Here is a 27,113-nt window from a genome sequence, read left to right on the forward strand (position 1 = left end):
AAAAAAACAGTATTTAGCCATTAGTTATGTATTTTGCCAAAGAAACCCCAAAAACTTGATTATACCTGCCACAGTTGACTCTCAACTCTAAGCTTTTGATTAGCATATTGCACTAATTATGCAGTAGTATGGGCATTAGCCATGGCATGCTTTAAGTCAATGACAATGCAACAAATATGATGGCATTACAGCACCCACAAGGGTGACTAACCCGTCTGGCCAAGGCTGGCTTCAACTATTTACACACTGAACGAGGCTTTTTTTCTGAGCAAGTTGGTGTATTTTACTGTACCTTTTCTGCCCACAAGGCATGTACCTTAGCGTGTGGGACACAAAAACGCTCCAACTGAATTGGCTAATATGTCTAATTAATTCCGGATGTGTTCTTTTTCGCACCTCTTTGCGCACCCACCCTTGACCTCTATGGGGACCTTTGGTGTGCAATTATGCAAAATAATAGAACATGTTCTATTTTTTTTACAGCATATGAAATGCGCGTGCAAAGTACGGAAATGTGAACAAACGCATTGAAATCAATGGGTTATATTCTCTGCACATTGCATGAACAAATACGCCCGTTGGAAGCCGGCCTAAATGGCAATTTTGCTAATTATTCATTGACATCTTTCTCTGTAGTTCCTGCATTTCTAGACAGATTTGCATTCAGGATTCCAGGAAAGCTGGGTGACAACTAATGTAGAAGCTGTGCTGGATGTCACACGGCTTTCTTAGAATCGGAAGCTTGTTCACAAGTGGGCAGAAGAAGAGGAGTTTCTTTGCAGGTTCCTATCCGGTACGGTTCATTCAGAGTGTCCGGTAATTCAGCTCCTACTGGGTACATTCATGCCGGTTGCGTGCTGCGAGGTCTGGACCGCCGTCTCTGATTGAGGTTAAGGTTCCCATCTGGTTCTGTAACTTTTTGAAGTTTCTCTCTGTATCTCAGGCTTGGCCACTCCTGCAGGACACACATATGAAATAACATTAGCTTACGAAGCCGTCAGCAGAATAGTAGCACAACACTGACATCCTGTGACGGCTTTTATTTCTACCGTGGGATGTTGGCAAGTTCCCTTTCTGCTTTCTGTAAACTGGAGTCAGACAGAGACGAACCGTAGCTTGAAGGCCATGGACCCCAATGCAAAAGAGGACCCCCACCTACCATGTGTCATGTATAATACTGGTGTCTTCTTAGGCAGCGTTCACATACAACAGTACCACCCAGCTAATTGGAATGTGATCTTGTTGATAAGGTTGGCAGCACTGCGCTCCGATTGGCAACCGCGGCTGGGTGGAATCGCAGCCACATGCCGGTACCTGTTGCATGTGAATGTAGCCTTTTGGGCCCCCTCAGATATTGGTGCCGGGGCGTAACTGATTCTTCTACCTCTCCTTTAGTAACAACATGGTACTCAACTTCTGTTCCAGCGGTGAGCCCCGGCACAATTATGAGCCCCAAAGGTTGAGAACGACATTGATTACACATTTTGTTTTCATTGGCTTCTTCCTTTGGGCTCGTTTACACGGGCGTATTGCATATTTTGGTCTATACTCATGCAGCGTTTTCACGAACCAGAACATGCTGTCTTTTTGCGCTCATAAATATGGACAATTTTGCACGCATTTTCATGCAGGCTAAATTGCCCGTGCAAGCCGCGGGCGGGAGTACGCATTGATTTCAATGGGTTTCCTTACATCAGCGTTTTTGCACCCACATTTCCGGCAGGTGAAAAAATACGCAACATGCTTTATTTTTGTGCACATTTGCGCATCTGAGGCTCCATATGAGTCTTCGGGGGAGAGTAAATGCACACCTCATCTTCACAAAATCGTGCACATAACTGCGCAATTTTAATTAATTGTTAATTGCTAACACCAGTTAATTGCTAACACCAGGGACTAATTAAACTGCTGAGCCGGTTCAAAACCGATGCAGTTGTCTCCTACACCGATGTGAATGGGCTGCAAGTGCAAAAAGCACAGTGAAATGGGTACGCGCGTGAAAGCATGTGATCACGCTCTGTTCAAACAGCAATCACGCATCCTCTTGCAAGTGTGTCTACGCATAAGCTCGCGTGCACTTGCGATAGCGATTTGCGATTTTTTAGCGCTGCGATTGAGCGCTAAAAAATTCTAGTTTGAAACAAATGAGTTGTAATGTGGCTATGCAGATTTGCGATTTTTTTGCGCAGCGCGGGTGCAATTTTTTTCGAATGCGACTGCCCTATATTAGTGTGATGTCCAATTTTTCCCTCGCCGATGCAAGTAAATGGGTGCCGTAAAAACGCATCGCACATTACAGAATCGCATGCGCGAATGCGTTGCGATTCTTTTCTCTACAATTGAGTTTAAAGTGTCAAAAACGCTGCGATAAAAAATCGCAGGACAGTAATATTACATAGAGCACAAAAATCGCAAATTGTTCACTGCGATATCGCAGCGATTTTATAAACGCACTATCGCCCTCGCAAGTGGGTGGGAGCCCTCATACACATAAATATGCAGAGTAGTTACGCACACAAAAAAACACACAAAAGCCCATTGACTCATAAATACGCAGCGTATTATACAGGTTTCTTGCGTATTCCCTGTGTATTTATGCACGCTCATTGATTTCAATGGGCTATCAGTGTGTAAGACGCACCAAGATAGGACACGCTGCATTATTTTTCATGCGATCAAAAGTCGTGTAAAAAATACGTAATAGTTGATCGGCTGGGCCTGCCGCTCAGGATCCCGGCCGATCAGCTGGTCAGGTACTCGCTGTCATTGTCACAATCACATAGTACGGAGCGAAAACAGTTTACTCCGACCCCTGTGCAGTGTACAGAAGACCCTTTAAAATAGTCTTTTCCAAGCATATGGCTGTCAAAGACGCTATACCTCCAATTTGTGCTATTAAAATATTACCTAAGTTAGGAAATGTTCTAACCAGTCGGGATATGATTGTCTTGCTATTAGTTTTCTATAGCTGCCAGTAGATGGCGCTCTCAATTTTACATGATGAATTTTGTCAACCGTACATACTGTTTTGTAACACAAGGATATTTTGTGACCCGGAATATCATATTGTTGTATGAAGTTGGATACAATTTGTGATGATTTTGTTTTTGCAACATAAATCTTTGTTCTCACGTATTTGGTGACTAGCAGAGTTGTAGTTGGGTTATCAAGTCCACGGAACAAAGACTCTGCAATGTAATGAAGGATGCCGTAAACATTGCTGTGATCCGCTATAACCGCATGTGAATCACTACTGGACACCCGCACTTACCGAGTGAAGTGATAAGAAATCCAGGTGCGGCCTACCAGTTAGTGCGATCCACAAGTAGTTGAGTGGACTTACCATGAAACGCTGCAGTTTGGCAATGGAGTTTTCAGCCAGTTGGCTTCTACCAGTGAAGCACATTGAAATCTTGCGCTTGGGGACGTGTCCGGGGCTCGGAGCAGTATGGTCACACACTAAACCCGTTCCTTCCAGGCTTCTAAAAAAGCTACCTCCAAGCATCACCCTCATATTCTCTAGCCTCTAGTGGAAACACCATGTGCCACCTGAACATGGCCTAGCGCAGGAAGGACCTCACTAGCGAGCTGAACAAATGCGAGATGCTCACATGGCGCTGGCCTCTCTCACCCCTCACCACCTCCCATTGGCACTACTCCTCCGCCAAAAGATTCAGGCTGCTCTAAGAGTATAGACCACACAAGACGCGTGTATGGGGACGACCTCCCTCTCCCCTCACCGCCTCCCGCCGACACTAGTACTCCACTCAGCAGAGACACAAGCTGTTCCCTGTTCAAAGACTGTGTGAGCCGTGCACATAGTGACGGCCTTCCTCACCACCTTCTACCACTCCGAGGAAGACTATCGCCATCTCAGCGGGGATGCAAGCAGCTCCCCACCACTGCCATTACCTACATCTACAGCAGCATAGTCATCCGAGAATATGCACTCCCATCCTCCTATGGTTTAGGGAGATCAAACTGGACCTCGTCTCCTGACAGTACAAGGCAGGGTTCACGCCTCACCCAGACCTGCATCCAAATCAAAGATGGCAGCACCCAACGTGAGCCTTAGCAGTGATTCAAGATCCTCAGATGACAGCATGGTGGACTATCCTGACTGCAGTCCCCAAACAAGATCTACAGATCAGGTCAGTCACTAACTCAAAAAAAGAGAATCCCAGCATAGGAACAAAATGACCTGCGGGCTGTACCCGAAACAGGAAAAGCTATATTGATGGACCATTGCCCTAATCATTTCATCTCCCTCAAACATCCCAACTAAACAATGTACTAAATGGGACCCCCAAGTGGACACTAACAGTCTAGATACTGACACCACTCATCCTAATATAACTTCAACAGACGATTCGTCAAATGTGCACATTGCTAGCAACCAAACTGCTTCAGAAGTCTTGTTGAAGGAAGCCATGCTAGCATTACGTAGCTCCATTTCAGAGGGCATCGCCAAAGCAATAGCTACAGCCTCATCTAATGTTGATGCTTCGGGAGATAGGCTGGACCACATGGATCAGAAAAGTGAAATCTCGACAGCCCACAACACACTAGTGGATGTGCACATCTCACTGAAAGAAGAACTTGGGACCCTTCATTCTAAAATTGCTGACACAGAAGTCAGAAACTGAAGAAATAATATAAAAATCAGTGTCACTTATTGAACTTTCTCACAATACATAACATAATGGTATCTTCATCTGGTTAGTAAGCAGTATTTACCCCACTGTGATCAAGAAAGAAGTGTCTTTCAAAACACGGCTGAGCGCAGACATGATGTTACGCGGTACCTACCATTTGTATTTTTATGAATTATTCAGAATAAAAGAAGACTAAAACAAGTGTTCTTAAGGAGCCAACTTTTCTCCTTTATTGAACTTTTCCCATACATACAGAATTTGATCCACACTTTACTCTCCGAATGATCACCTCAAGGGTCAGCCATCGATCGTGATCACAGACTACCAAAACATCTCCCAAATTCGACACAACACAATGTTATTGCTCATATTCACTTTTTTACAGTAAAAGAATATGCTAAAATTGAGAAGACTACCCTCATTTCCAGGCCTGTACCCAAATATCACAAGCCCAGGGACGTAACTATAGAGGATGCAGGGGATGCGGTTGCACCAGGGCCCAGGAGCCTTAGGGGGCCCATAAGGCCTGTCTTCTCCCTATAGGGAACCCAGTACTATGAATAAAGCATTATAGTTGGGGGCCCTGTTAAAGTTTTTGCATTGGGGCCCGGGAGCTTCAAGTTACGCCTCTGCACAAGCCATAATCGCTTTCACCAGTCGCCCAAATACTAAGGAAGCACACAATTCCACATAAATGGGGTTTCCCCACAAACGTGATTACCACAAAAGATGGATCAACCCATACCGTCAGCTCTTTAGAAAAAGGAATGGAACTTCTCCAGCTGTGGGACTTCTCCTCACCTTCTCCACCCAAGCAAAACACAACTAAACCCCATTCCCCATCTCTCAAGCTGGCTAAAGAATGGACTTCAACAACAAGAGACAACTGAGGGCATTAATCTACCAACCCTTTAGTAGGCCTTGGACAAGAACTGTTCTACAATTTACCGTCACTCTTTGCAGTCTCACACAACCTTCTCTATTCTATGGCAATACTATGGCAATACTTTTTTATTGACCATGGATTACATATTATTTTTTCTAGTCTTCCTAGTTTTATTATGTGTACCATCAAGGCAAGGGGTTTATACCAACTTGCTTCAAGTTGGTGAAAGATATGGAGATAAATGGCACTTCTACCCCGGCCGTGTCTAACCGCCGGAGTCGATGGCGAGCGCACATGCGTCGACTCTGGTGGTTAGACGCAGCCGACGTAGGAGTGACGCGTCGCGCGCCCAGTATCACGTGCCGACCACTGACCCGGGCGGAAATACTTGCCACCCGTCAGTGGTTGAGGCAGTTGAGTTGAGGCAGTTGCGGAGCTGGAACTTTGCCAGCTTCTGCACTGCCTTATACGGCCTGCAGGACGGACATGGGAAGTATAAAATTTATTTTTTTGCTGACAGAACCCCTTCAATACAACTTCCAAGACCAACAGACTCCCACCCCCCAATCAGATCATGGCTAATTAGGGAAGACATGGAGATGCTCGCACATTTCTGAAAAAGACTTTATATATAATATACAGCATAATACATACACACAAATCGACATGTTTATTACCAATAAATGGGTTATCCCAGAAATGATCTACACTGACATTGGACATATAGTCAGACTATGCACCCATAACCTTAATGATTAAAACCACTGAATACCCCAATGATACCTACATCTGGAAAAACAACAAATACGTATATCATGTCCCTAAAACAAACACGGAGAGTTATAGCTAATCCACTCTCAGAACTTTCCTCAATTAACAACACAACAACAATCAATTACTTCGCTAAATGGGACTCGCATAAAGCTAAGGTTGGGACATCGAAAACCGATATATCGAAATACTGATATATCGCTAATGCTTTGGCGATACTTTTCATTGATATTGTCATGTCTGATATATCGGTAACATCGATAGTTTAAGGTGATATAATATCGATATTTGCAAAGCAGCAGCCTGTCTTGTGGTCTAGTGACCAGACTTCCTTTCTTTACATTTCGCCCTTCCCTTTGTGTTGGGACAGGATGTAGTTTTGCTGTCTGCATTAATGAACTTATAAATAAGTTCTAGAAACTAATGGAAAGTGTGAGGTGACTCTTTGTCACCAATAAGGTTTGCTGCAGTGGGGTCTTAGGCCCCTGTCCCACAATGCGTTTGTTCATGGCGGTAGACGCAGGCTCTGAACGCTTACATCTAACGTGATAGCTGGGGGCAATGCTTTCTACATGAAAGCATTTCCACATGCAGATGGAGGGCTGCGCTGAACGCACGAAGGCCGCATCCAGAAAAGGAGACATGTCGTGCGTTCAGCGTCTAACGCGAACGCAGTGCCCATAGAAAATATAGGAGACCCATCTAAGGCAATTACAATTGCGTTCGGGGCTCGGCGTTCGCTTTAACAGGTCCTGCAATGTTTACTGGTTGCCATGGAGACCGTTGGTCCCTCAGTGGCAACTTAAAAAACATACAGGGCATGCAGCCCCACAAACACACAGAGATCATGCTCACATCCCGTCAGGTCCAGCCTCCATCTTCTGGCTTCCTTGTAGCTGCCAGGACCTTGTTTCAGTGTGTTTGTTGGCTCATTAGATAACGATTATTGGGGCCAATGATAAAAAACTTCTTCTCATATACCTCATTTTATTTATGTTTCATCTGTAATTTTTTATTTTCATTTGTAACTTTAATATATTTTCATGTTATTAATAGTTAGAAGTTAAAGGGGTTGTCCCGCGCCGAAACGGGTTTTTGTTTTTTTCAAAAGCCCCCCCGTTCGGCGCGAGACAAACCCGATGCAGGGGTTAAAAATAAAAACCGGACAGTGCTTACCTGAATCCCCGCGCTCCGGTGACTTCTTACTTACCTGGTGAAGATGGCCGCCGGGATCTTCTCCCTCGGTGGACCGCAGCTCTTCTGTGCGGTCCATTGCCGATTCCAGCCTCCTGATTGGCTGGAATCGGCACGTGACGGGGCGGAGCTACAAGGAGCCGCTCTCCGGCACGAGCGGCCCCATTCAGAAAAGAAGAAGACCGGACTGCGCAAGCGCGTCTAATCGGGCGATTAGACGCTGAAAATTAGACGGCACCATGGAGACGAGGACGCCAGCAACGGAACAGGTAAGTGAATAACTTCTGTATGGCTCATAATTAATGCACAATGTACATTACAAAGTGCATTAATATGGCCATACAGAAGTGTATAGACCCACTTGCTTTCGCGGGACAACCCCTTTAATACTAAATTGAACAAACTCTAATCTTTTTTGTTGATTGATGCTTTATTAACCCTAGACCGGTTTTATTTTTATACAGCATTTTAAAAGGTCGATATATCGAAATATCAATAGTTTTCCACGGATATTTTACAATAATCGATAGTTTGTTCAGCGATAGTCGATACTATCGACTATCGATATTTTTGTGTCAATGTCCCAACCCTACATAAAGCACAAGCATAGTACTCCAACAAGGTGCACAGTTTAAAGACAAAGACTTAAAAATATACAAGATTTACTAAACAACAGCAACCTACTAGTGGAAACAAATCCAATTCACCTCCTTCAACCCAGTCACTTTTCAAAGAAGCACAGAATTCCTTATGAAGCTACATGTTCCTAGAATTTGAAAAATGCCAAAACACTGAAATTAACTACTTCAACTCTTATAACAAAGAAGCAAGCTGATGGCAAACTAAACAAAAATAGAATAATACACTTGAGATCTCAAAGGTCTAGAGATAAAATCCTAAATCCACAAGCTATAGCGGACGAATTAAGCCATTACTACCATAACCTCTACATCGTAAAGCTTGACTTTTCCACCCCAGAACCCTAACAAACAATGATTCATGACTTCCTTAAAGGGTTAAATCTTCCTAGCCTATCACAAACACATCTACAGTCACTTAGTTAGCCAATTTCCAAACAATAAATACACTTGGCCATTCAAAAGTCAAAACTAGGGAAGACCCCAAGTCCTGAAGGACTTTCTAATGAGTACATGAAATCTTTCCATTCCATTCTACTCCCACATACATGCAATTGTTTTCACCTTAGCTATGACTAAAGGCACGTTCTCAGAAAAAAACATAAAAGCCATGATAATAGCCCTCCCTAAACCAGGCAAAGAGCCCAATGCCCAAAAACTATTATCACCCCATTTCCCTTTTAAATTCAGACCTGAAACTCCATGCCAAAGTAATAGCAAACAGACTGTTTAACTTGATACCTAGCTTGGTCAAAAACAATCAGGTTGTCTTTACTAAAGACCGCCAGGCCCCAGATGGCACCAGACTACTGATAAATCTGGTGAATGTAGCTGCAAAAAGAAGGATGCCTTCTCTGCCATATTCCTTGGACATGGAGAAGGCGTTCGAAAGGGTCTACTGGAGGTACCTGTTTTGAGCTTTGCAGAGATTTGGGTTTGAAGGCCCCATGCCATTAAATGGCTCTATATTCCTCTCTCTCAACTATGGCGCTGATTAACAGGTTCCCATCCAAGCCTTTTATTATATCAAACGGCACAAGACAAGGGTGTCCCCTATCACCTTTGATTTTTTTGATTGTCACGAAACCACTGGTGCAGGAGATTAGAAACAACCCAAATATTGGAGGAATTAAAGTGGGCCGTACGACACAAAAAATACACCTTTTTGTAGGCGACATTATCCTAACGCTGACTAACTTGCAGAAGATGTTGCTAAAACACTGAAAAAATTTGGTTATTTTCTTACTACAAAGTTAACTCCACAAAATCTTTCCTTGCACCATGCTACGTAGTTTCCAGGATGTCATGGGTAGGTGAGTCGGTTTCACTTTTTCTAGCAATTAATATGCACATCAAAAACGCCATAGAACTGACATAGGAATTCTATATAAGCTCCATGTGAGGACACAGTCTTATCCATCCCTTCCAGTCATCAGCTAAATTAGCAATCCAGCAGCCACATAAGAAAACATGGCAGTTGAGGAGGACATGGAAGCACTTACTGGTCTCATGCATGGAGGGTGAAAGCTGTTGGACTCCCTTTTGGCGTGCTCTACTGGACTTGTTGCCGCCAAAAATGAAGAGAGGGGTAGCATTAAATTCTGGAGGCACATTGAAACTTAAACCCAGCACAATTAAAAAAAGAGTTCTGTCTTGTTGGACCTCCATCCCCATAAAATTGAGTGCACTACTGATAGCTGCCATAGCAGTCACTGAACACGCAGGCTGTTCCCGCCTGGCAGACAGACCGCATCTGTCATGTGGCTCCTACTTACAGAGGCACAGTGTGTGTTCAGTGTGGTCAGCAAAAATCAGCTGAAATAGTACTGTAAAGTAGCCTCAGTCATTCCTACACCTAACTTGGTCGGGCCTTGCACTTAGTCCTATTTGCTCCCGGGTCGCATTCCCCACCTGTCAACCCCTTCCGCCAAGTACTCTCCTGGGGAATATTTAATTTTTGTGGTGACACAATTTAGTTTTATGACATCTTATTCCATTCAAGCATTTTGTGCTGATAAGCTCATATTTTTACTACCAGTCACACTGGCAGCTGCTGCGATTCTGCATCCAGCTTCTTCCTGCAATGTTCGTGTGGAAGCTATTTTGCTACACACACATGAAGCACCCAACATACTTCCATATCCAGGGGCATCACACACTCTGCTAACATTTCATTACATGCTTCCTGCGACATACTTCTACATTTCTAGTCCACATTCCTTGGGACTACATGAGAACTCCTCAGTAGTACATGGAAGCCTTTGTCTTAAATATTGCTAACCATGGCTTTATCACTATATTACATATGACTCGAAATATTCCATTCTGCTCATATTAGTGTCTACTCTAATTATACACCAGGCGCCTGGCTGTGCAATTACAACCATAACATGCAACGTTTCATCATAGACTGACTACACAAGCAGTTTAATTCTTATGCAACTAACACTATTCAATACCATTAACCCTTTCGGGCAGTCTCATCATGTCCATGACCCCCAGCCTAGCCCGTAATTTTATAGCTCACATAACCCAGAAGGACAGAGTGCTCTCACAAGCAACGCCAATGTTCACTTCCATCTTCATCTGCACAGACCTTTTCAATACTGCCACCTGAATGTAGGGAAACAGCGGAGAGGGTTATTCCATCTTATCTCACTTGCCGCGAGGTTCTCTGCCCCGGTGGTCCAGCCACTCTTGCATTCTCAATAGCCACCTTCTCACCTGCTGTAGCAACTGCTACATTAGGCCTTTTCCTGCAACTCCCACTGCACAGACCTTTATTGGTGGGCAGAGCTACAGTCCAGGGCTTTACTTTAAGGGGCTTCTGTTATCACCTATGAGCTCCATAAAGTACATTATGGAGTTGAAAGGTGAGGTAATGGGGAGTCTGGGAAGCTGTGTTTGATACTCACCGGGTGCCCCATTCCACGCTGCGTCCATGTGAAGCCGGCACGCATACAGTGTAACTCTTTTCTTATGGCAGTGTGTGCTCTCTCCCATTCATCTCTACAAAAAGAGTCACACTGTGGGCATGCACCAAGTTCGTGGGAACACATCATGGAATAGGGCACCCAGTGAGTATCAAACACAGCTTCCCAGACTCCCAATTATTTCACCTTTGAACCACATAATGTAGTGTATGGGACTCAAAGGTGATGACGGGGGCCCTTTATTGCTCTCTGGACGCATATGCCCCTTTACAAGACGACCACTTGTGCAGAGTCACGTGAGAGAACGTCCTTCAACACTGTTCTCTGGCTGTTCACTGTATCAGAGCTGATCTCCATTAAATCATGTGACCCCTCTATGAAGGTCCTGGCAGGGTCATAAAATGGTAATACATACATATATGTGTGCACAAGTGTACTTAACCCCTTACAAAAGCATTACAAGACAAATCATCCACCATCCAGGGATGCATGAAGTTTGTATGTTCTCCTTGGGTTTCTTCTAAGTATTCCATTGGGTAGGGTCCATATTCACTGATGACATGTCATTGGGACATATCTAATGATGATTTTCTACAGATTTTATTCATCTTAACTGACCAAAGATTTTCCGTGCAACTTTGGCACAAGGGCTCAGTTATATCTGACTATAGACGAACATTCCAATAATGAAGAAGAGTCACAATGTTCAGATGGTTGGGAGGAGGATATCTTTTCATCTAGACCTTTCTTCAGGTTATCACCCACTTTCTGACAGCTCAGTAAATGGAGGAAGGGAGTGTTTTGGCCTAAGGGTAGTAAGTACAATATACTTAATAGGGCTGAGTCACTGCTTTACAACTGCTTTCATGTTAATGGGTCAGAAATAGTATCAAAGTTTCTAGATGGGGTTATTTTAAAATGCTGGTCATATACTGGAGGATTTGCTCGCAGTTTAACCAGGGTCTCCATTTTTTCTCATTATCTGGATCTGAGTTGGCACTTTATTGGAGACCTCATCTAGTAACATATCACATCACTTTTTATCTTTAAAACTGCAGCAATACATTGTGACGTCCATGAAAAAACATTTATCACACCATTACTTCATAAGCTGAGACGAAAGAATCATCCTCTCCTGACCCCTTTCATTGAGACCTCCTGCACACATGTGTGACGTTTTCACTCTCACGAGAGTGTGACGTAATTGCACTCTTAATGGAGCGCTATCACGTTCTCTCGCAAGCATAACTACTCTCCTTCACTGTACTTTTATGTGCGCCATGTTTGAACAAGCAGGGCAGTCTAATTAGTAAGCAGGACAGCCTCTGTAGGGGGTACAGCTGACTTAGTAGCTGCGGCAGCCAAATCAGTAGGCCTGGGTTCACACACACCGGAATCCCGGCGGAAATCTCGTGGTTTGGCTAAATCGAAAAACCGCGAGATTTCCGCCAGGAGAGGCGCTGCTTCAAAACCCGCGGCACTCTCCATAGAGGAGAGCGCGGCCGCAGCAGAAGAAGAAAAAAAATGAACATGCTGCGGCTTTTCTGAGAAATCTTGTCCACACGGCTGGCTAATCCCGGGATTAGCGGCCACAGGCGGATGTGCCGTGGCGAAATTCCGGATGGAATTTTCGCGGCAAATCCGCCCAGTGTGAACCCAGCCTAGATGGGGCAGCCTAATTAGTCCCCGGTGTTATCAATTAACACAGCAAAATTGTGCTACTTTGGAACAAGTGTGCATTTGTGCACCCTATAGACTCCTGTGGGGACTGGGGCATGCAAATGTGCGCAAAAATAGAACCCGTTGTGTATTTTTTTTGCCCAATAGAAATGAGATTTCAATGAATGCGGTTTCTGCAACCAAATTTCTGTGCAAAAATGGGCGCAAAATCGCCCGTGTAAAGGAGCCCTAACAAGTTAATAATAATGATAGTAATAATAATAATTTTTTTTGTATAGTGCCAACTTATTCCACAGCGCTTAAGTTATTTACATCCACAGGATCCCCTTTTACTGGAAGTCTTTCCTCGATCACACCATCAAAGTGCTAACGACCACTTCTCAGTGAGTGTGTGAGTGACTTACATGCTCCGCCCCTGATCACATAACAGTGATGTCATTTCAGGTCCTAAATAGAGATGAGCGAGTATACTCGCTAAGGCACATTACTCGAGCGAGTAGTGCCTTAGCCGAGTATCTCCCCGCTCGTCTCTAAAGATTCGGGGGCCGGCGCCGGTGACAGGTGACTTGCGGCGGGGAGCAGGGGGGAGAGAGAAATCTCCCCTCCGTTCCACCCTGCTCTCCCCCGCCGCTCCCCGCCCTCCGCCGGCCCCCAAATCTTTAGAGACGAGCGGGGAGATACTCGGCTAAGGCACTACTCGCTCGAGTAATGTGCCTTAGCGAGTATACTCACTCATCTCTAGTCCTAAAGCATAAAATATGCAGAGCTTGACAGCAGCCTTGTGCTCACAGGACCTGTGATGATGTCATCATCATGTAATCAGTCACTTGGGCTCTGACCCCAGCCCCTGATCACATGATGGTGACATCATCACAGGTTCTTCACTTTATTAAAAACCTGCAGAGCTGGACAGCAGCCATGTGGTGACAGGATCTGTGATGATGTCACTGTCATGTGATCAGTCACTGTCTCTTAGCTCTAGCCATGATCACATGATGGTGACGTCATCACAGATCCTAAACCAGCACATACCTCATATGAATGGAGTAAAGATCACCACCTTTATCTTGTCGTGTTACGTGGCCGTGAAAATCACAGCCACATAACGGGACAAAATGAAATCATTGATTTCAATAGTTTTGTTTCCACTACCGAGATTCTCGTTCGTTATTACTACACGCGAGAAAGACAGGGCAGGAATAGCGCTTGTTTGGGGGTCTAATAAAGTATATATAAGGGCAACACTGACATGCTGTGACACAGAAACATGGCCTACATACGAGAGTGGCACTTTTTCTTGGAAAATAAGCAGACGCTCTTGTGTGGTGCAGAGTGTTAAGGCAGCAGTAGGCAGTCCTAAGCTCTTGCTCACAACCTGAAGGTTGCAGGTTCAATCCCCACATGCATGGTTCAGGTAACCAGCTCAAGGTTGACTCATTCTTCTGAGGTCAGCAAAATGAGTACCCAGCTTGGCAGGGGGTAATAAACAAATTACCTGAAAGCACTGTGCAATAAGTTTGCACTATACGAAGTCTATTCCCCTCCTAATCTCACAAGGTGAATCTTTAGTTTTTCTTTATTCTGTTGTCCTGCTTTCAAATGACATATTTTTCATGAGCCGTACAGACATCTCACCTAACCTTGCTCTACTGTCCTTCCTGCAAGGCATTACACAGATGACCCCAGATACGGTTAATAGCTATGTCACATAGCTTAGTCTCGCCCTCGCACATACAGGTCAGAAGTCACCAACATCCCAACGTCTGCAAGAAAAACACGTCTGTCCTCCTTGTTCTACCTGAAATCCTTGAATTCCTGAGGTATAGATAGTAAGGCACCGTATACTGCTGTGTGTGTGTGTGTGTGGGGGGGGGGGGGGGGGGGGGTATTATAAATCAAGAGGCTGCAAAGTCATAATCCCCCAAATGTGCTGAACCCCAAACACAGTCATTGAGGTCCTCAGTCATCTGTTTCTGGGAAAGCTGGGTAACATTCAACAAAGCTTTCTAGAGTGCTAAACAACAAACCTGCGCATTTATACAGTAATTGGCCTCTTTCAAATGAGTGTATTTTAGCTCTATATTTGGTCCGTGTTTTGCAGACCGCAATGCGGAACTAATGTAAATCTATGTATTTTATCACATATCACATGATCGAATATTTCACAGCTATTTTTTTTTTTTTTAAATGAGGCATGACCTATTTTTTGCATTTTTGCCTCTGTTTTTGCATTCTTTACTAAATATGGATCACTATTTGTACAGTAGAAAATATACAGTATACGGAGGCAAATACCGATCACATATCTAATATAAATAAGCCTCCATGCTTTTTGTTGCACCACACTTTGACCCCTTTGCTGTAACTTTGGTGTATGATGTTGGTGTCATTAGATGACACACATGCTCACCGGTGCCGTAAAATCATCAAATGTGAGTTTAATATATTCAGGGACTGTTAGATGAGGTGAAAGTTACAATGTGAAGTCTATGGGTGGCGCTGCTGTGCTTCAGGCATGCGCTGGAATGAGTGAAGCGTTGCTAAGCAACACAGCATCCACTGCTAAGCTGCACCATACACTGCCCAACCAAGAGCGATAGAGAGAGACAGAGAGAGAGAGCAATAGAGAGACAGAGTGAGAGAGCGATAGAGAGAGAGCAATAGAGAGAGTGAGAGAGCGATAGAGACAGAGACGACTCGAGAGTTTTATTTACTGGGGTAATATTTTTTAGGTTCATGAAGGGAGGGGGAAATCTTGTGTTTTACTGACACATGATAATTGTCTTATAATTGTATTGTCTTTCTACATCCATAAACTACAATATTTCTCTAATACACTTAAAGGGGTTGTCTCGAGGAAGCAGTGAATTTTTTTTTTTGCCCAGTCCCCCTAATTAAGCATACATTACTAAGCCCCCCTGTAAATGACTTTTCTAGCTGGTTTGTACTTACAGTTCCAGCAACTTATAAAAATTTTCCCAAGATGGCCGCCGGCTTTTTCCAGGCGCTTGCTGTAGCCCGACGTGCGCGCTCCCGAGACGCTACCAGCTGTGTCTCCCTGACAACCAGACGCCCCGCAGCCGCCGACCGGACCCCTGGATTGAACGCGGCCGACCACGGCACACAGTCACCCACCGCCAGGCAGCAGGTAACCGGCGCTAGACCCCTGACAACAGACGAAGGCCCCCCCGGCCCAGCGGCAGCCCCCCCCAGCCCAGCGGCAGCCCCCCCGGCCCATCACTTACCTGGACGGCAGGACGGTGGGACGGCAGGACGGCGGGACAGCTGGGCGGCTCTGCACCTTCCTCTAACAGAGGATGGTACAGAATGGCCGCTCCAGCGCGCTCCCGAGAAGTGACAGCTCGTCTGCGCATGCGCAGAAGAGCTGTAGCGGCGAGCACACTAAAGCGGCTCGTGCTCAGAGCAGAAGACCGGACTGCGCAAGCCCGTCTAAAAAAGCAAGCCGCCGGCGAAATTAGACGGAGCCATGGAGACGGGGACGCTAGCAACGGAGCAGGTAAGTGAATAACTTCTGTATGGCTCATATTTAATGCACAATGTATATTACAAAGTGCATTAATATGGCCATACAGAAGTGTATAACCCCACTTGATTTCGCGAGACAACCCCTTTAATGCTGCTGAGTAATCTCGCCAAACATGTTTGACACCAAAGTCATTTTGTCAGCCTGAAAGGAAATAGCACAAATTCAGACTACACCCCTACCAACAATTCTAAAGCCCCCGGCTCTGTCACTCTTTGCTATAAAAGCTTTGAACTATATGATAGTATCATTACTATGTCGAAGACCCTCAAAAGGGTCAAAAATAGCAGAGGGCATATTAGTACAGAGGGATCAGGGCAGGTTTTATAAAAAGTGGGATTATGGGCAACAAACCAACTCATTTTTTAAAGTAGTTTTCTGTAATCTAGCAGCTACATATATGAAATAATACCGCCATACGGCGCCTACATAATACCTCTATTCCGCCACGGAAGCACACTCCTACTACTGCTATACAGGTTATTCATAAAGAAGGAGCAGATTTTAGGATTTAATTACAAACAAACTATAAAAGAGAGGCACACAATCCTCCCATCACTGAATAAAGGAAGGTTCAAAGTTTTTAAGACATACCAGTAAGTTCCATCCTCTGCCACACCGCAGCGCTGTTTCTTGTTGTCTACTGTTTATAGGAAAATGGCGACACCGCAGTAGAGATTGTTTGGTGGGCTTGAGTTTGCTAAGTATGAATCCTTTGTACAAGCACAACGTGAATTCTGGTGTTGAATCCAAAAACAGCCGCCTTGTCACAAGCAAATTTACGAGTGCATGGAAAATTTGTTGAACTTGGTTGCATACACATCTCAGAGACCATAAAACTGTAAATGAGACACCCAGCCAGCGCTGCTGTAGGGCAGAAAATGGAACCTACTGGTACGTCATGAAAAACTTTGAACCTTCCTTTCTAGAGACGGGTGAGTGGTGTTGCCCGTCATCGGGAGGATGGCAGTTGTCGTTGAGGAGAGGCATCTGTGTGGAACCGCTACTAGGAGGACCGAATGTGGTGGAGTTCAGCACTGTGATGCGGTAGCAGAGTGGACCCCACTAACAATGAACTGTAAGTGGGGCCTCCCAAACACACTAGGCACACTATTAAGGCATTATCGACTGTAACGGCTGGCTAATGCGGCCAATTAATGCAACGCCAATGACCTGAAATGATGTTCGGTTGTGCCATATATGGGTAACCTGTGAATGTGACAGGACAGCGAGAGACTTTACGATGGTGCTACACGCTGGTGATGATGGCAAACGTAGTAAGGCTCTGTGCATTGTACAGATACTTGCACCTATATGTAGGAGTGACGCAGGCCTGGAAAGGATGTTGACACTGAGGAGCAATACTAAATTCGAAGTGTCTCCCTATCCTGATAGAACGCTAATGTGGTTCATGACAACTTTCAAGTTGAAGCACAATTACCCTCCCATGGAGTGACGAAATACCGCATTGCTTTTGTTAGTAAAGATCAGTTTTTGAAATAAAATATGTCGCCTCCATTTGTCACGGATGCGCCATATTACACCATCGACCATCTGCTTCACTGGAACTGGTCTTCTACTGTTATATCCTATCTGTGGTAAGGAATGATAAGTTGTGTGTGTGGACATATTAGTTGGAGCACTGGCATTGTATTCGGCTGCAATTTGCCTGATTGTGCAGCGCTGTTCATCAAAACAATTCTTGACATCCTCCTCCGACTCCTTTTGTTGAGAAGTTGTTTCCATTCACGGGATCCCCTTTCGCTGGATGTTTTTCCTCGACCACACCATTCTCCATATACTCTCTGCATCGCTGTATGAGAAAACCCCACGCAGTTGATATCCTGGCCCCGGCTAGTCTAGTACTGATGACCAGACATCGTTGAAAGTCACCCAGATCGCTGGATTTTCTCATCTAATGTGGATTCACACTGAAACTGATGCATGGGAAACTTTTCCCGTGATTTTATGCTGCACTCCGGGGTTACGGAGATAATTTCCGAACAGGAAAGCTCCAATCATGAAATGGCCAGGGGTCTAACAAATTAGCCATTCAGCTTAGATCTGTGCAAGGCAGGAGACTGTGGATTTAATGCTTATTGTTCAGCACATGACCAAGGGAAGAGGAACTCTAAAGAAAATGAATGCAATATTTCAGTATGAAGTTTGTCCTGGAGTCCTGGCCCTTTGGGCCACCAGGATGAAAGGTGCCCTGAACAAAAGCCACTTTCCACCTGCTAAAAGCAGCCCTATTCTTAACCTGAGATATACGCTGGGCATTAGCTGGGTTCTTTTTCTGGCACTTTTTAAAGAAAAGTCATTCAGTCTCCTAATGAGCCCAGAATGTAGATGGGGGTTGGCGCACGCGCAGAAGGGATTGGTATAGCCTTTGCCCACAACAGGGAGTTCCCAATACACATACACTGATTCTATGCAGTATGGAACAAGTGATTTGTAGAAGACTGCAGATGATACAGGAGACAGGGGTAGATGGGCCATTGACTGCACCAGGGGAAATTCCAGTAAGCCAGTCAGGTCCTGGGGCCACAAGGACCACCAGGACCTACATCTTAGAGGGGCCAAGCTGCTGGGCCCTCCTGAGGCCCATTAGAGGTCAGTGATTGGCTCCAGCAGTCATGTGTCTACAAGTGACTATGCTACTCAGAAGTCAGGAAGAATGGCGTGCCAGAGCAGAGTAACTTGGTGAGCAAAAAAGGTGACTATATTGTTTTTTATTTTATAACATCAGGATCATCACCATTTTTACTGATAAGGCAATAATGGGGGTGCATTATTACAGGTGGGACAATAAGGGAGGGTATTGTTATTTATAGGGGCAATATTGGGGATTATTTTCACTGATGAAGGCAATAATGGAGACCATTGTTACTGATGAGGGCAATAAGGAGGATCATTAAAACTTATCGGAACAATAAGGGGGAACATTTTTACTGATGGGGACCATAAGGGGGAGTATTATTACTGAGCGGGGCATAAAAAAGGTGCATTATTACTGATTAGGACATAAATAGTGAAGTTATTGTGTAGGGCCTAATAACTATCTAGGGCACTATGGATAGGGAGATTGTGTAGATGTGTGAAAAGCATAGGGAGGATGATAGTAAGTAGTCAAAGATGTCTATATATCAAATCCTACAGAGACAAGCTATGACTGGGAGAAGCCATCATGGTGGTCTGAGCCAGAAGGTGAAAAAAGGGGAAAGTGAGCATCTTCAGCTAGAGAAAATGTCACATGTGATCAGTAGAGTCCAGAACGCTATCTATTGTCCTTAGGAAGAGCACCTAGAAGGTGAGTCACTGAGGAGACTTATAAGGCCATTCATGCTCCTCTGGGTAACATGCAAATAAGGGAGATGGAACAATACCTCTGCAGCGCCACCTATTAGAAGGCAGCATTTCTTGTTACAAGGCTTGTATAAAGAGTCTAACACTGACTTGCAGGAATGCTGCTTTCTAATAGGTGGCACTGCAGAGGTATTGTTCTATCTTCCTTATTTGCATTAAACATGGCTTAGCTGGTGTTTCGATAACCCCAGTAGACTTGTGTTTGCCCCACTTGCTGCTGGTTTGAGTCCATGTACAACATGAGGCCACTTTCTATTTATTTTCAATGCTGCTTTGTGTTCCCGATCCACCCTTGGCAGGGATACATTTAGAGAAGTTTTTATGTGACCATCACCATGGTGGAACTACCTTAAAAACTGATGACAGGTTCCCTTTAACAAAAGTGCAGTGACCAATCAGAACAGCGTGTAATGTGTTAGACTACTTTTTTACAGTGCGTATTGGGTAGTATAAAAAGTGGTGCAGCCATGTTGGATCATTGAAGTAAGAACCCAAGAACTGGTGGATTGGTGGCTATACAGCAACAAAGGAGGTTACCTCGCCAGTATTGGGACCAGCGGGTCATCTTAAGACTGGTGTGTGAAATGCCATCCTAAAAGCCACCCTCTGGTCTTGGACAAATAAAGATGGCCACACCGCTTCTCTGACTACCTGATGCACACTGCGCATTAGTATATATCAGTAGTCTAGGACACTACATGCTGCTCTGACCTATCAGCACTGCTGGACAAGCAAAGCACCATGTAGTGTCTTAGACTAATGCTACATACTAATGCACAGTGTACATCAGGTAGTCATAGAAGTAGTGGGGCCATCTTTGTTTGTCCAGGACTGGAGGGTTGCTTTAACCCCTTAAGGATCAAGCACAGTAAATTTATGGCACTTGGTCCTGGGCTTTAATCCCTGGTCAGCTCTGACAGTGAATACTGTCACAACAGGGAGATGTTTTCCCCTGTAACTAGGTCTCCTATGGATGCTGCACCTACGAATGCCCCAGCTACAGTAGAAAAGTGTGAAATTAAAAAAAGGCAATGTAAACGACTCCCATAGGTCTTATATGACATCATGAGGGACATAAGTGGTAAAAAAAATAATTAAAAAAAATAAGTTAAAATTTTTTTTTTAAATATGTATCAAAAAAGAAAATGACCCACCGCCAACACCAACCAAAATCGTCTCCATATGCTCACTCCAAGACTATACAAAATATAAACAAAATGAGTAATGCATTTCTGCACTTTATTTTAACATAAATATACTAATTGTAAAAGTAAACAAATCTAAATGTAAAAAACTTTTTTTTAACTCATTACCCCTAAAAAAACTAAGAAAAGGAAAAAAAAGGCAGTGAAAAAAGGATATAAAAACTAGCCCTACATGTCACAGAAAAAAGTGCTGCAAAAATAATTTTGGTAGATGAAGAAAAAAAAATAGGGCTGTAAAACCACCACATGGGTAAAATCCCTAAAAAGTGGTCCTTTAGAAATAAAACACCCTGGTCCTTTAATGGGTTAATGCATCTCCCAAATTGTGTTCACTCCACACAGGGGTGTGAACTGTAGATACTGAAACCCAATGCAAAATCTATAAGAGGCACTAAAACAACAATTATTAAGAATATCAGATGAAAGTATATCCAAGTTATGCGACCACATCATGCTCCTCCATTGTATGGGTGGCACAATGGATAACACAGCAGTCTGACAAGTACCGAGGCCAAGAAGTCGAATCTATCTACATGGAGTTTGCATGTTCTACTTTTGTTTGCGTTGGTTTTTCTTCCAGTTCAAATACAGGTTTTTTTATGGTATTAAGCCTCAAATAGGAGGCTTAGATTGTGAGTCTCGCTCCGAACAAGGACTGGCATGAGTGCCGCACCCCAGAATGTGTTGGCACATTATAGAAATAATGGGAAATAATACTCAACCCAAAAATACCTCCCATGATTACCCGACTATATTCTCCAAAGCAAATAGTACAATGTACTTGTGGGTGACTCCTTTTCTACACTAGACTACAAGCAAGTAAAGGTTTTTGATAACCTTTATGTGAAAAGTCAAAAGAAGACACGGTTGCATATGCAAGGAAGGGATCTTAAATTACCTGAAGTTGACAGATTGTAAGGTTGATATGATGAAGCCGAAGGCAAGGTGAAACTGACTGTATTACTTCTAAAGAAAAGAAGAATTTGCCTCTCCCAGTTTCTAGCCAACATATAATAAATAGCCCAAGGGCTTCATACATTCTAAAAGAATGGTCTAAGTCTACCAGGGGAGGTGTTAAACAGGTGTTGACCATGAAAACATTTTTTTGTTTCTCTAAGAAGGTGTTCCCTTCAAACTGAAACACCCCTGACAAGCTATATAAATTGAGTGTGAAGACCACAGTCGTTATCCCCACTTCTTATTCTATCCACATTTCCCTGGTTAGCTCCAGTAGCAACTTCACCACCATGACCTCCTATCGATCTAGCTCATCATCCTATCAAGTTTCAAGCTCATCTGGAGGCTATGGAACTGGCTTCGGTGGTGGCAGCTTTGGAGGAACCTATGGTGTAGGCTTTGGTGGTGGATCCGGTTCAGCATTCTCCTTGAGCTCTGCTGTTGGATCTGGTGGTGGGTTCTCTGTTGGCAATTTTGGTTCCTTCGGTACAAATGAAAAACAGACCATGCAAAACCTCAATGACCGTCTGGCTTCCTACTTGGAGAAAGTGAGAGCACTGGAGGCTTCCAATACTGAGCTAGAGGTGAAGATCCGAGAATGGTACGAGAAACAAGTTGGTGCTGGAGCAGGTGCAGCTTCTAAAGACTACAGCAAATACTATGACATTATCAACGACTTGAGGAGCAAGGTATGGTTTTGTGTATTGCATTTTGAGATACTGTATGTTCTATCAAAATCATAAATGCTCTACATTACCGGCTCAGTGTCTTATGTGTCATTCCAGACTACCTTCTATTAAAGTGTGCCTTGCCCATAATTTCGTAAATTGAAGTAAAAGACCAGAATTATCATCCTGTCATTGTCTGATTTTGGAATAAACCCTAAATATATATCAAATCAAGCTATTGCTATACTATAACTAACCACACCGTGAAGTACACTTTGCATCTACACATTTTCAGGTTCTAAGAGAGACAGCTATATTGCTGTGTTTCTTTTATGAATGTTGCCTACATATAAAGTCTCACCTCTGTCACTGACACATCAGTTTTGTGCACCCTTCATTATTGTTGAGGGGTTTCTTCCTGTATAGGCAGCCCTTATATTGTCCCGACAATCCTAAAATAAATACTTTGTTTTCTTTCTTCTAGATTTTGGCTGCCACCATTGATAATTCTCGTGTTGTCCTTCAAGTTGACAATGCAAGACTGGCTGCTGATGACTTCAGGCTGAAGTAAGACCACGTATCAAATGTTGTTTAATTTATGACATCTGTAGATGATATGTAATGTTTAAGAATCATTAAGACTACCCAATGAATAGTCTTTGAGCCAGGCTGCTTGTCGAGTGGTGAGTAATTGTAGGCACTGAGTAATTGTGGACATTGAATAGACCTAAAGTAGTGCTTAATTTTCATCACTGTTTTCTATATGTTCATTTTTCTAATATTGCATATATTTAACTTCTTGGTTTCTTTTGTAAGGTATGAGAATGAGCTGGCCCTCCGCCAGAGTGTGGAGGCCGACATCAATGGACTCCGTAAAGTCTTGGATGAGTTGACCCTCGCCAGAACAGACTTGGAGATCCAGATTGAGAGCTTGTCTGAAGAGCTGGCCTACTTGAAGAAGAACCATGAGGAGGTAGGCAGCATTTATAATACTAGTGCCTTCTTATGTGACAGAGTAGCTATTGGATCCCTTCTGGTACCAATACCTAGGTGTAACTGCTACATCTACACTTCCTATAGCCATGGCCCTGTCTAAAGTTAGGACATAAACACCTTAGTGCATTAACAACATTTCTTCTATCTCAATGAACAGGAACTGAAAAGTGCAAAGGGTGGCACTGCTGGCCAAGTCAATGTAGAAATGGATGCTGCACCAGGCGTGGATCTTACTAAGCTTCTGAATGACATGAGAGCTGACTATGAAGCGCTGGCTGAGAAGAACCGCAAAGATGCAGAGGCATGGTTCAATCAGAAGGTGAGGTTGCTTTCTCCAGCCATCAATTACATAAAAGTTGGGCCTTATAAGAAAATAACCCAAAAATATATTTAATTGTTCCAGAGCAATGAACTGAAGAAGGAAATTTCAGCTGGTGTAGAACAGGTGCAGACAAGCAAGACAGAAATTTCTGACCTCAGACGTACCCTTCAAAGTCTGGAGATTGAACTGCAGTCACAGTTGGCAATGGTAAGTTCTTAAATTCAGTTTAGAAGTACAAAATATATATAGTTGACAATAACATGTCATAAGAATGAAGTGAAACTTCTCGCTCTTTGAAAAAAAAAATTACTCCGTTATCCAGGCCAGCTACTGGCCAAGTGGACCACCACTCTAGATGACCATGTGTCTATGCGATTTTGCTTCAAGGAGGATTTGCTGTATCAAAATTATCCTTGTGAACATGGCCATCTTTAGACCATTCAATAAAAGAGTTTAACAGTCAATTGATGGGTGTTGATTTTTTGCTCATCTCTATCCAATATATAAAAAATAATGTCCTCTTTACCCAATTTTAGAAAAAATCCCTGGAAGAGACCCTGGCTGAGACAGAATGTCGCTATGGAGCACAACTTCAACAGCTCCAGCTTGTTATCAGTGGAATTGAGGAGCAATTGGTCCAGATCAGATCAGACATGGAGAGGCAGAGCCAGGAATACAGAGAGCTCCTTGATATCAAGACTAGGTTGGAAATGGAAATTGAAACCTATCGCCGCCTGCTAGACGGAGAACTGGGGTAAGAACAAGCGATTGAGCATTTTGAAGTAGAATGCTATGCTAATACAGTACACATCCAGGGGCAAAACGTGAAAAGGCCAGGCCCCCTTTTTGAAAGGGGCTCCCCTTGAGTGTGAACACTGAACCATGTAGTGGTAGATACCAGCTCTACACATGTGCTGTGCAGCCCATATAAGTGATTGCAGAACCGTTATATTCAGTGATTACAGGTAACAATCTCTCTGACTAGCGTTGTTTACTTTTCCTGTCTTTTCCCTCCGGTCCAAACCACCATGATGACTTCTCCCAGCCACAACTTGTCTCTACATACAGACATCTTTGGCTCCTTGCTTTTCCAACTTTCTTCCTATGATATCCACACCTCTACAAAATCTTTCCATTCATAGTGCCCCAGACAGTAGTAATACCACCCATAGTGCCTCAAACAATAACAGTATTCCCCTTTTGTGCCCCCTGTTGACCCTAAACCATAAGTGTTTCTTTTAGTGGCCCTCACACAGTAAAAGTGCCTCCTTGTATACACTGAGAGATTATCCCAACATATACACCAAACATAGTGGACAGATGCAGTAGTCCCATAAAATCTATTTGCGTATCTTAGAATCATTGGTTGCCTTTCTTTCACCCAACCTAGTTCATTCTATGTTACTTCAAGAATGCAAGCAAAAGGTTTTAATTCTACACATTTCATCCTACAGTCAAATCTCCCAGACTTCAGTGAGTAGGTCTTCATCGTCCTCAGTATCAGCATCAAATCTATCGGGATCAAGAGTTTCAACATCACAGACATCTTCTACAGACTCCAAAAAAGGTAAGTTGATGGCCAAAATTAAAATTCCCAAGTGACTAATCTAGCTTAGAATCACAAAAAAATGTGAAAAATTTGAAAAAAAAAGTTAAAACTTTGTATTATTTAGAATTTTTTATATTGTATATACTGTTTATGAATGATCGCACTGTGACTTGGTGGCTAAAGCTGCTCTTTTGCACTACTGAGGTCAAAGGTTTGAACACAATTAGGGTACTATTAACATAAAGAGTAAATAAAATGAAATCAAGGAACATTGGGCATTAGGGCAGTGCCTGCGAGTCCATGACTAGGAAAGGGCCCAAAGACCCTGAGCTGTTGAAGTGCAGGGTCTTCAAAATAAACAAGAGCTACAATATGTGAGATAAATACTGGCCAAAGACTTTTTGTTAACCCAGATCTAGAGATGAGCGAACGTACTCAGTTTGGGTGTTTTTGGACTCGACCACCGCTTTTTCCGAGTAACTGACTACTCAGACGAAAAGATTCGGGGGGCGCCGGGGGGGCGGCATGGTGGAGCGAGGGGTAGCAGTGGGGAACAGGGAGGAGCTCTCTCTCCCCCCCCCCCCTCCCACACCCCTCTGCAACACCCCACGCACCCCCGGCGCCCCCCGAATCTTTTCGTCCGAGTAGTCAGTTACTCGGAAAAAGCGGTGCTTGAGTCCAAAAACACCTGAACCGAGTACGTTCGCTCATCTCTACCCAGATCCAGTGTATTATAATGATAGTGGTTGGTTGGGGGCTCACGTTCATTTTTGTCAGAGGATCCACACAACTCTCAGTCTATTCCTGATTTGTGCATGTAATCTGAGTTTTATTTTAGATCCATCAAAAACCAGAAAGGTGAAGACCATAGTGGAAGAAGTTGTGGATGGGAAAGTTGTCTCATCCAGAGTTGAGGAGGTTGAAGAAAAGGTGAATTAAAAATGAGAAAACAAGACAAAAGAGAGTGGTGTCGGCTTGTGGGATACTTCAGAAACTCTGCTCTTCTAAATGAATGTTGCATTAGGTTGTTTTCCTGTTGTGCTTCAATAAAACCCTTTCTGCATCTTACCCAAATAGTAATGGTTGTTTTTGAAAAGTTAAGTTATTTTACAAATCAGAACATGCACATGTTTTGGTATATTTTTGGATCTTTTACTAGACTGGCAGAAGTCAGTTTAGTAATATATTGATCAGAATTAAAAAGTTTTGGGGAGGGGCGGAGGTAATGGTTCTCCTTGTGGAGAGCACCACAAGGGAGTGGGGAGGCTCAAATGCCATGCAATGCTCTCTGGGAAAAAGCCATACTAATGAATGATAGAATAATGCCTTAACAGCGCCACATATTGGAAGGTAGCTAACCTAAATATCAATAAATGATCTTTTAACATGCCTTGCAACATGACCAATGCTCCGTTCACTTCTCTCTGCTTCGTCCCCCTCCTGGCTGAGTCTTGAGCTAGACGGGTGGAACTTAAATTTTCTGTCCGAGAGCCAATTGTCACAGCAGCCTGACAGCTCCTAACAGTAAGGCCTAATGTCTACTCATGGATTTTATTTATAAAATCCGCATGTGGCCCCCGCACAGGAGATCCGTGTGTCTTGCTGCCTCCATAGGGCAGCTAAAAGTATGCGGATGGGATTTCTTCCCGGCGTGCAAGTCACATGCACGGGAAGAGATTGCAATATGCTCCATTTCCCTGCGGGTCTCCCGTGTGGACGGCCACCGTGACTTCCATTGAAGCCTATGGA

At 43.8% G+C, this 27,113-nt stretch overlaps 1 protein-coding gene and 1 long non-coding RNA gene across 3 annotated transcripts; one reads left to right on the plus strand and one right to left on the minus strand.

Moving 5' to 3' along the window:
• Positions 1-527: 527 nt before the first annotated feature.
• Positions 528-21,935, minus strand: LOC136588429 (uncharacterized). The gene is made up of 2 exons (XR_010787575.1): positions 21,771-21,935; positions 528-955 (listed from the first exon to the last, which is right to left on the minus strand). It is a non-coding gene; the product is annotated as an uncharacterized lncRNA (long non-coding RNA).
• A 113-nt stretch (positions 21,936-22,048) lies between these two features.
• On the plus strand, positions 22,049-26,432 carry LOC136588428 (keratin, type I cytoskeletal 47 kDa-like). Of its 2 annotated transcripts, none has more exons than XM_066587623.1 (8): positions 22,049-22,518; positions 22,982-23,064; positions 23,314-23,470; positions 23,651-23,812; positions 23,897-24,022; positions 24,352-24,569; positions 25,270-25,382; positions 26,192-26,306. In XM_066587623.1, exons 1-8 carry the CDS (start codon positions 22,120-22,122, stop codon positions 26,200-26,202), a joined length of 1,269 nt encoding a protein of 422 aa, XP_066443720.1. In that variant the 5' UTR covers positions 22,049-22,119; the 3' UTR covers positions 26,203-26,306. The 2 variants fall into 2 exon arrangements, with proteins under 2 accessions (XP_066443720.1, XP_066443721.1); XM_066587624.1 differs by having other exon boundaries at positions 22,051-22,518; positions 26,203-26,432.
• Positions 26,433-27,113: the final 681 nt, after the last annotated feature.

Source organism: Eleutherodactylus coqui, chromosome 13 (genome assembly GCF_035609145.1).
Source record: "Eleutherodactylus coqui strain aEleCoq1 chromosome 13, aEleCoq1.hap1, whole genome shotgun sequence".
In the NCBI taxonomy this organism is placed as follows: domain Eukaryota; kingdom Metazoa; phylum Chordata; class Amphibia; order Anura; family Eleutherodactylidae; genus Eleutherodactylus; species Eleutherodactylus coqui.